This window comes from Etheostoma spectabile, unplaced genomic scaffold (assembly GCF_008692095.1).
Source record: "Etheostoma spectabile isolate EspeVRDwgs_2016 unplaced genomic scaffold, UIUC_Espe_1.0 scaffold317, whole genome shotgun sequence".
Lineage (NCBI taxonomy): Eukaryota > Metazoa > Chordata > Actinopteri > Perciformes > Percidae > Etheostoma > Etheostoma spectabile.
Genome location: NW_022605584.1, coordinates 359,437 through 370,562, shown reverse-complemented (window position 1 = coordinate 370,562; position 11,126 = coordinate 359,437). Strand labels below are relative to the sequence as shown.

The 11,126-nt window shown below is 42.1% G+C and overlaps 1 protein-coding gene across 1 annotated transcript in view; it reads left to right on the top strand.

Annotated features, from left to right (window-relative positions):
• The window catches only part of LOC116686164 (NXPE family member 3), a 57,362-nt gene extending 48,051 nt beyond the window's left edge, over positions 1–9,311 (top strand). The window contains exons 2-7 of the mRNA XM_032511131.1: positions 3,173–3,326; positions 3,446–3,901; positions 4,872–5,164; positions 5,833–5,903; positions 8,157–8,360; positions 8,443–9,311. Coding sequence (XP_032367022.1) covers positions 3,213–3,326; positions 3,446–3,901; positions 4,872–5,164; positions 5,833–5,903; positions 8,157–8,360; positions 8,443–8,996 — 1,692 coding nt within the window. The 5' untranslated portion in view covers positions 3,173–3,212 and the 3' untranslated portion in view covers positions 8,997–9,311. The remainder of the gene's footprint in view (positions 1–3,172; positions 3,327–3,445; positions 3,902–4,871; positions 5,165–5,832; positions 5,904–8,156; positions 8,361–8,442) is intronic.
• The last annotated feature ends 1,815 nt before the right edge of the window (positions 9,312–11,126 follow it).

Below are 11,126 nucleotides of genomic sequence, written 5' to 3'. Positions count from 1 at the left end.
CCTTGAACAAAATAAGTCAAATGCTATAAGATTAAATAAAACACCAAAGATCATGAAAGTAGTTGTCTGAAATCATCATGTTATTTTTGGACAATTTGGCTGAGAAGAAATCCATATTCTGATATAAAAGACTTGACCGAGGACAACACAGGGTTAAAGCAAACTACGTGACAGGTATATCTGGGATATGTGTATTTTATTTTGAATGAATGAAACCCCAGTTGATACCTGCAGTATGGTAATGCCCCGTTGCCGGGGGTCCTTGTGCAGGGGGACAGGACGGACAAGGAGACCTTATGAAGACGGGGGAAGGCTGCTCGGATGTAAAGGGGATGCGAGCAACCCTGCCGTGAGTACTCAGTCCACATTTAGTGGTGCAAAACATTACGTCCTGATTTTAAACTGCGGTTTACGGTTTCACACATCCGTTTAGTTCTTGGTTTTTTGTGACATCTGAGATTTTAAGACCGTATAACTACACGCTTAACCAAGCCAAGACAACGCAAAGAGCTTGGCGTGTTACGCTGCTTTGCTACTGAGAGAAGTTAACAGGCCATTTGTACAAAGAAAAACCAGGAAAGAATGAAAACGCTTGAGTGAAAGTAGCGCTCAAGCGGCGTCAACCATTCTGTTCTTGTGGTGCAAGGAAGTAAGAACGGGATTCCCAGAAAAGTAAGTGAGAGTACAGTAGATAAGACAAAGATACACAGAAACTTGTGTAATGAGTAGGGTGTGTGGGACATGGTGTTGGAAGAGAGCGTACAAATTCCCTGGATGAATCCGTTTTTGAATGATTAAAATCACCAGCAACAATAAACGCAGCTTCCGGGTGAACGGTCTGTTGCTTGATTGTGGTAGTCCAGTAGACAACTAGATGAACCCGGAAATGTTGAGTACACCAACGTTTTAATACAGATATTCAAAGTATGGGTCCCCATTATACATAAACTGCTGGGTGCTAATTTGCATATATTGAGCAATTAGCATAATTAGCATTAGCATTGTCCATTTTGACCACATATTTTGCACTTTATAGCCAAGTTCTGCAAAAATTGTTGTAGTGGTTTAAAAGTATTTCAAAGAGCTAATTCTCTTACAAATTTTGATTTATTTAGGCAGATTCTGATTACTTTCAGGCCTGATTTTAGATTATTTTTATGGTAAACACAATAATCTTACATTTCAGAATCATGAGTGCTATTGTGAGGGTTGATGCATTGTTTTCAGGGTGGAGTGAAGCTGAATCCCCTCCTGACACTTTGAACATTCAATGCTTTTTGGATAAATGATGAATCTTTGCTTATGCATTTCTGGAGGAAAAAGCATTGCGGCTATTTGACATAACTTGGATCCGGCTGTACGATCAATATTAATGGGGTGGCTCTTTAAGACACCCAATGAGATGACATCACCTAAGCCCATCACCGTGTGATAAACCCAACTATATACAAATATACACTATATACTGTACATGCCATACAAGACAGGTCCCACAAGTCGCTAGGCTAACGCTCAAATGTCTACCCAAGTTGGTCCGCAAGATCCAACAAGGACCCAGTTAAACCCGCCAGATGCAAGAGTTAAAACCAAATTCAACCTAATTGGATGGGACTATACACTGAATTCTCACAGAATCACAACTGAATCCATATCTTGCTGCTCAGTCAGACTTAGTGTCAGACTAGAGACTTAGTGTAATCCGCTCATCGCGGCTTCATCGGTTGCACTTTTGCCGAGCCAGGATGAACAGGTGGAGCTACGTCCAGTCAGGTGGAGATAGCCAGGATGAACAGGTGGAGCTACGTCCAGTCAGGTGGAGATAACCAGGATGAACAGGTGGAGCTATGTCCAGCCGGTGTGGAGATAACCAGGATGAACAGGTGGAGCTATGTCCAGCGGTGTAGTAACCAGGAGAACAGGTGGAGCTATGCCAGCCGGTGGAGATAACCCGGATGAACAGGTGGAGCTATGTCCAGAGGTGGGACGATAACCAGGATGAACAGGTGGAGCTATGTCCAGCCAGGTGGAGATAACCAGGATGAACAGGTGGAGCTATGTCCAGCCAGGTGGAGATAACCAGGATGAACAGGTGGAGCTATGTCCAGCCAGGTGGAGATAACCAGGATGAACAGGTGGAGCTATGTCCAGTCAGGTGGAGATAACCAGGATGAACAGGTGGAGCTACGTCCAGCCAGGTGGAGATAGCTGGGATAAGTGCACGTTCACGGCTTTCTCAAATAGACCACGTTATCGATCCCAGATTTCCTGATGCAGAGATGAGAAGACGCATGCGCCAGATGTTTCACCCAATGAGCAGCAGCTTCTAATGGACAGTAACGAGGAGCGGAAGAATGTAATATGGAAACTCAGGAGGAGGGGAAGAATATAATGTTGAAACTAACGAGGAGGGGAAGAATATAATGTTGAAACTAACGAGGAGGGGAAGAATATAATATCAATCAGAAAGGGACAACAACTAGAAAAAGAAGTAAGTGTCTTCAATACACGCTGTGAGAACATGTAAAACAATGTTCATGGTGTATTCTTCTGACAAGTGACCGCACCAGAATAAAAAGATGAAGAAGCGTCGTGGTGTTCCCGGTGTGATGAATGATAACTCCACTACACACGTCCTGTATATAGACCACGTGATTGGTCCAGGGATGTGAGACATTAGGCCGACATATTAAGGAGTAACACAAACTACCCTTCATTAGAGAAGGACAAGCAACAAGAACATGAATCATGAATGTATTGGTCTCTGATCAGTCTGCCATTGTTAGGCTGTCATCTGGGAATATCGCTACATTGAATATCCCGGGTTAATCCCTTATCCTGGTTTTGTGCAACAGGCCCCAGGACTACAAAAGAAAGTAAAAAAACAGATAGTTGTGCTACTTCATCAGATTGCATAGGCCATGTGTTTATGTTTTATGTTGCACAGGGAAAATGATAGGATCCCCTGGGTATGAATCATAATGTTCAACGGTTACAGATACGATACAAATTTCCTTGGTGACTAGATTTAGCTAAGTTATTATTCTTATAAAGTCAAACGCAATTATAGTTCAAGGATTTCTCATTTGATTTTTTTGTAGCAATATAGGTAATATCCTTAAGTATAACAAGGAGTCAGTTACCCCATTATTAATGTTTTCATTTTTTTATCCAGTACTGGAGGAAGTGCTCACGGTGCTAAGCTGCAGCCATAGATGAAGACTATGATGAAGGCCAGAGCTTGCATAAGAAGGAAGACCAGCACCCTCATCCTCTTTCTGGCTGTGGCTGTTTTAGTCCTTGTGCTACATTACATGGAAGTCTTGGAGGTGAGAACCTGGTTTTACTCCATTTTCACTGGATTCTTTTCCAATGTGCAACCAACGTGTATTTATTGGTGCTTTGTTAGTTAATTAGCTTTGAGTGTATTGTCCCCATCTCTCTGTAGACCCCCAGCCTGTTTCAGCATGAGGTGAACTCCACCATCACCCCCCCGAGAGTTTCCACTGACCCTGACGTGCATCTGGGCGTCTGCACCTTCCAGCCACTGTCCCCTAAGGACGCTCTGGAGGAACGCCTCCTACTGGACTCCATTGCTTGGCCTGAAAATCCAGTACTGCCAACTAATCTTTCCGTGGAGCAGACCAGCGACCCAGCTCACAGCACCTTCACCATTCTCCCAGGCAGGGGGGGAGGACAGTGGCAAGTAGGGGATCAGCTGGAGGTTAGGATCAACATGTCTGATTTCCAGGGCCGTCCCAAGACGTTCGGGGGAGACTTCTTCCTCGCCCGGCTGCACAACAAGCAGCTCGGTGCAGGTGTGGCTGGACAGGTGGAGGATCATCTGAACGGCAGCTACTCTGCAGTGTTCTCTTTGGTCTGGGAAGGAGCCGCGCAGGTGGAGGTGAGGCTACACACCATGCTAGACATGCTATGTCTATTCCACTATATTATTTATAATATATAATGATGACGATTGCAGATTTACCATTCAAATTTCAGAAACAACGGGATATTTTCATTTCAGGTTGAAGATTCTAATTGAGCCAAGAATAACATAAATAAATAAAAAAATACATAAATATGGTAGTCATTTTCTATTCAATAAGCATCACAACCATACATAATGACATAAGTAAACTAAGTAAATTTAAGAAAGGTACTTAAATTAAATTAAATAAAATACCGTAAAAAATGTAGCTTGATCAGTGTGAAATTTTACTTGTAGAATTATTAGGTTGACAGTCCGATGTTTTGTTTATCATGCTATAGAATAATATCTTTTGCTTACATGAAATAGTTATATACACATTTATTGTCCATGGCCACAAATCTCGAAACAAATTTGTTAGTGGGATAAATATTGTTGCATTTTATAATGTAATAATTTCTATTTATTGGGGATTAGATTTGTGTCCGACTTGATCCCGACTTGATCCCGACTTGATCCCGACTTGATCCCGACTTGATCCCGACTTGATCCCGACTTGATCCCGACTTGATCTTGACTTGATCCCGACTTGATCCCGACTTGATCCCGACTTGCTCCCGACTTGCTCCCGACTTGATCCCGACTTGATCCCGACTTGATCTTGACTTGCTCCGATGTCATGCGCACGTCAGCAACGATGAGCTATGAGATATGTTTTCTCTCGTTTGGTGGGCGTGTCTCAGCGGGGTAACTTAAAGATTACATCTCACGACGGTATGTCAAATCTGAGGATTCACTCCCAAGGTTCAAAGACGTCCTCACAAATCTCTCAATCTTCTATCGCCTCTGCAGAGCTCAAGTTGGAATGTAAAAGGGCTAAATAGTTGAGCAGATGAACTTTTAACGTGTCAACTCTGGTTCTCTACCTATCGTTTCTATCTAGGTGACGCTGGTTCACCCTTATGAGGCCATCCCGGTGCTACAGAGACTAAACACCAAAAACTTTGACCGGCTTTACTTCAAGAGCGTCTTCCGTTCAGGCTCCATCTCTGAAACTACCATCTGTAATGTGTGCCTACGTCCTACCCAGCCGCTGTGCAACTACACCGACCTCCGTACAGGCGAGCCTTGGTTCTGCTACAAGCCCAAGAACCTGAGCTGTGATGCCAGGATCAACCACGCCATGGGACATTACAACCAAATCTTGAAGGCCACAGAGGAGAAGCTCTTCCAAAGGTGAGGGAGCACGTAGACAGGAGTGGCATTTTAAGTGACTTCTGATAAATACAGACATCTCCTTGGTGGGACCTTTCTAAAGTTTATTGATAATAATAATAAGAAACACTATATGGCAGAAGGGTGTTTTACAACATTGAGCACACCACAACCTTAAGAGCCAAACTTAAACGCACCCACTAAGTCCCATCTCTTGTTTCTCAGACAGCGTCAGTGTCCATGCAGTCTTAAAGAGCAGCTAGTATTCTCTGTGTCTTCAGCTGCAGGCTGTTGTACGTCCCAGTGATCCAGTACAACTACACTTTTAGCTGTCAGGATTTTAACCAAGACATTCCTGGTAAACAGATGCTCTGAGAGCTGTCCACTTGTGATCAGATTACTCAGGACAGATGTTAAAACCAGGCCAAAGCCCACTTTTAGACACACATTCATTATTATTTGCCACGTGGGGCAGCACAACAAGCTATTGACAGATCACCTTATAAATAAAGTTAATATGACTAAAGTGTTATCACACAGTGGCTTGTTTACGTCACCATTAGCATTTATTTGGAGTTGTGTTAATGCGTTCCGTTAAGATCGTTGTCCTCCTTTCTTGTAGTTCTGATGATAATGTTGTAGTTTGTGTAAGATATACTCATATACTTATAATGCATGCTTTTCTTCAGTGGTATCAACTTGAAAGTGTACATCCGGGCTTCAGGACCTGCCAGTGTCACCGTGTTGCCAAAAAAGCAAGGTGAAGCATCATTTTTACTACTTTAACTGCCAATTATAATAATTCAAGACTGAATGTGCTACAGACACTGAAAGTAGAACCGGCAGAGCAAAAACCTTTGGAAACAACTCACCCCTTTCGTCTGGCCAGTGTTCTGTAGAAGAATGTTTCAGCCCAATTTGAAAATACCTTTTCTCTGTACTGTGTGGAGGCAGCATTTACTATTTGCATCTACCAGTGCACTTTTAATACAAAATAACTGCCACCTTTCTCTTTCTAGAAGTTAGCTTGATTTTTGCTTTAGCTGCTATTATTAGGAGCTAGCAGACCAGTTTTCCACATTCAAACTGTGTATTTTGCATTTGGGATTCTCCCTTCCTCCCTTTTTTGTTGTTGTTCTCACATGGCTGGGCCGGTGCAGTTGAGGGTGGGGGGGGATTGGCTGAGGCGGGTTTCTCTACAAGGCACACCTTATCCTCAGCTTGTTGATTGTTCTCCACATCTAAACCGTGTCACATCTCCACTCCGTGCCAGATTATTCAGGGTGTGGCTCACTTCTACTTGTGTCTTAGTCCCGACCTCTCTGACTCTCGTTGAGGAAGTTCTTGGATTTGGATTTAACTGTTGTTTTTTCATGGAGTTTAAAACGCCCATATCATGCTAATTTTCAGGTTCATAAATGTATTTTGAGGTTGCACATTGTTTCATTTTCAAAAAACAAGTCTTCTTTCAAGTCGTCTGGCTCCCTTGGATCCGCTCCATGGTCATGCCTTTTGGCCTGACCAACGTCCTAGTCGTTTTCAAACTTGTTCATCTACCCAGATGATATCTTGATATTTTCCAGGTTCCAGTAAATCTGGCCGATTAGACTCTTTTCAGGTTGAAAATGGGCCGGAGCTTTGATGGGAACTTATTAGGTCACAAATTCTTTCTATCAAAAAGGATGACAAATGTGTCATTTGTCCAGCCCTAGCAGGTGCAATAACAGTGGACTCAGGAAGATGCCCATCTATAAACACCTGTGTGGGTGTTCAGGGCCTTTAAGGTTGAAAAATGCGAGTTCCATGTCACATCTGTCAATTTATTAGATTTTGTTATGGAATAGGGTCAGTTAAAGGTGGATCTGTCAAGATCCTGGCCGTGGCCGAGTGGCCCATCCCTTCCACTCGTAAGCAGTCGCAGAGTTTGTGGCGTTTGCCCATTTTTACAGAAGATTAATTCGCAACTAAAGCAGGGTTGCAGCCCCATTATCACAGCTCACCTCCTCTAAAGTTCGCTTTTTGTGGTTGCAAGCCGCTGACATTGCTTTTCAACCGTTGAAGCATTGGTTTACCTCTATGCCTATGCTCATCCATCTAGAACCAGCTCTCCAGTTTGTGATGGAGGTTGATGCCTTGTGTCATGTGTAATTGATCCCCTAGATGATGTGTAAGTAAGTGAAGCTTGGCAAGCTGTAGGCAAGGAACCCGACCTTGGCATGAGACTGCTTTACTGCGCTGTTTGGATGTCAAATAGAATGTGAAAAGGTAGTAGGAGACTCAACATTGCCTATACATTTTAACTCTTTTTTTAATGCTACACTCATGTTGTTAAGAACATCGCAAATTTTTCTATGTTCTGCACATATATTTGTTTTTGTATTCACTATTTTATTATTTAATTCATGGTGTCAGATGACATGGTCGGCCACCAGAAACACTGCTGGAGCAGGGAAAGGGTTTGATGAAAACCGGGGTGACATTCACTCTTAGAAGAATGTTGGCAGAATTGGCGTAAACAACCGCAGAATAAGCATATTATATCAATATTATAAGTAAAAATGAGCTGCATAAGTTGCGCAATAAACTGCAGTTTTAAAGACCTCCTGTGACGAGGTCTCCCACCTAGACCTAGATATCCACCTTCTTGGACAGAGCAGTGGTGGAGTCTGGGGATCTGCAAGCTGGGTTTTTCTTGCGCTATTTTTTGGTCCCCAAACGGGACAGGGGACTTCATCCAATTCTGGGGGTCAAGCAAGTACCTTCACCCGGAGATTCAAGATGTTAATGGTCCCAAAGGTAAGGAAAACCATGGCAGGTGCCTAAGGTTCCATCTGACCCGGCCTATCAAGTCACAGTCACTCTCCTCTCCTGAAAAGGGACAGGGGGTCAGGTAGCCACACTCCTTGTTGATTGAGTGTCTTTGAAACCCAAGGTTTTAACGTTTTCCTTACCTTGTTTCTCCTTGGTCCACCAGCCTACATAACACCATCCCTATCCTTTATCTTCCTCTCAGGTCAACCAGAGGTGGAGAGCAGCATTGCCAAGGTTGGACCCTCTGGCCATTACTACCAGGGGGTTTGGCACGCACTAGGGGGCCCCACAGTTCGTCAGTTCAACACATCTGCCATCAGTCAGTGTCTGAAAGGCAAGGTGGTCCACATGTATGGGGACTCCACAGTCAGGCAGTTTTTTGAATTCCTCATCGCAGAAGTACCAGGTAGATGATCCACAGGTATTTATGGCAACAGTTGGATTTTGTTCACACTGCAGCTAACTCGTTCCCTCTGTAATACTTTTAGGTCTTAAGGAGTTTGACCTGCACAGCCCGAGGCAAGCTGGACCTTATATTGCCTTGGACTATGCAAACAACATCTTGGTGACTTCCCGTTTCCACGGTCCTCCTATCCGTATTGTTCCTGTCTCAACCAGCGAGCTTCGTTACATGGCCAATGAAATAGACGGCTTAATCGGAGGCCCCAACACTGTTGTAGTTTTTGGCATCTGGGCTCACTTTGGAACTTTTCCCCTGGAGATCTACATCCGGCGATTGCTGAACATCCGCAGGGCGGTGGTGCGGCTTCTGGACAGGGCTCCAGACACGCTGGTGGTCATCCGGACTGGGAACCCCAAAGTGATGTCACTTTCGGCGTCGCTAATTTTCAGCGACTGGCACACGCTGCAGTGTAACAAGGTGCTCAGAACCATGTTCAAAGGACTGAACGTTCACCTGATCGATGCCTGGGAGATGGTCATTGCCCACCACCTGCCGCACAACCTCCACCCACCACGTCCCATCATTGAGAATATGGTTAACGTTATCTTGTCCTACACGTGTCCTAAAACAAGCGGCTAGATGTGTGTTTACTGAGGTAAATATATGTATATATTATGGTTGTTTCAAGTTCAAGACCTTTATTTGTCCACAAGGGGTGATTAGTTTTGCTGCAGTTGCAAAGAAGTTGACAGTACATGACAACAAAGACGACAACATCCATTAAAAATACAGGATCAGACCAAATGGGGTTTGAAGTTCAACTTAATGTGAGGTGGACTACTTTACAATTTGTAAACTATTAGCACTCTACTGCAAAGCCTTTACAGACTGTGTACTATGCTTTTGACCCCATTTTTCTGAAATCATGACTTGGTCTTAAACAGCCGAATTATTCACGGGTGTGCCTCAGAATGATGAATCCCAATGTCTTCTTAATTTGAAAGATATATGTGGAGGTTTGCTCCTCGACGCAGCGGGCCCGGGGTTCGACTCTGACCTCCAGCCCTTTGATGCGTGTCATTCCCCCCCCCCCTCTCTCCCCTTTCATATCTTCTGCTTTACTGTCAAATAAAGGCCTAAAGTGGCCCAAAACAATAATCTTTAAAAAAATAAATAACTTGAAAGCTTGTGCCCGTTAAAGAATGACTAAGCTGTGTAGTGAGTGGTCTCGGGCACTGGCAGGGGGCCCCATAGCGCCCCCTAACGTGCACCCTGAATTTCTAAAAAAGCAATCATTTATCATACTAACTTTTGAGGGAACATGTGTATCATCTGGAACTCTATCAAGCTATTTTTAGTAAAGAAATCACCAAAATTCAAAATTTAAAGATATGGCAATTTTTGTGCGAAATTTCTCATTTTACGAAGACTTGTTTGAGGACTTTGGACTTGAATTTCTAAAAAGAGATCATTATCTACTAACTTTGAGAGAACATGGTTCATCTTGGAACTCTATCAAGCTATTTTAGTAACAAAAATCACAAAAATTCAAAATTTAAGATATGGCAATTTTTGTGCGAAATTTCTCATTTTACGAAGACTTGTTTGAGGACTTTGGACTTGAATTTCTAAAAAAGCGATCATTTATCATACTAACTTTTGAGGGAACATGTGTATCATCTGGAACTCTATCAAGCTATTTTTAGTAAAGAAATCACAAAAATTCAAAATTTAAGATATGGCAATTTTTGTGCGAAATTTCTCATTTTACGAAGACTTGTTTGAGGACTTTGGACTTGAATTTCTAAAAAAGCAATCATTTATCATACTAACTTTTGAGGGAACATGTGTATCATCTGGAACTCTATCAAGCTATTTTTAGTAAAGAAATCACAAAAATTCAAAATTTAAGATATGGCATTTTTGGCGAAATTTTCATTTTACGAAGACTTGTTGAGGACTTTGGACTGAATTTCTAAAAAAGCAATATTATCATACTAACTTTTGAGGGAACATGTGTATCATCTGGAACTCTATCAAGCTATTTTAGTAAAAAAAATCAAAAAATTCAAATTAAGATATGGCAATTTTTTTGTGCGAAATTTCTCATTTACGAAGACTTGTTGAGGACTTGGACTTGAATTTCTAAAAAAGCAATCATTTATCATACTAACTTTTGAGGGAACATGTATCATCTGGAACTCTATCAAGCTATTTTTAGTAAAAAATCACAAAAATTCAAAATTTAAGATATGGCAATTTTTGTGCGAAATTTTCATTTTACGAAGACTTGTTTGAGGACTTTGGACTTGAATTTCTAAAAAAGCGATCATTTATCATACTAACTTTTGAGGGAACATGTGTATCATCTGGAACTCTATCAAGCTATTTTTAGTTAAAAAAAAATCACAAAAATTCAAAATTTAAGATATGGCAATTTTTGTGCGAAATTTCTCATTTTACGAAGACTTGTTTGAGGACTTTGGACCCAGGTAAACTCTCAAAATCTTGCAGCCATGTGCAGAATATGAAACTCTTTCCCCTAAATACACATTCAGGCTTTAGAGTGGTATGGTTGCCCTGTAGCGCCCCCTTAATTGTTATTTGCCCTTGGGCACATTTTTGACGGCCTCAATATGTACGAAAACTCACATAAATTGGCACCCATATATATATATATTTTTTCTTTTCTTTTAATGTCTCCAAATACTGTTAAAGGCCAGTTTCAGATTAGATTAGATTAGATTAGATTAGACTTTATTCATCCCA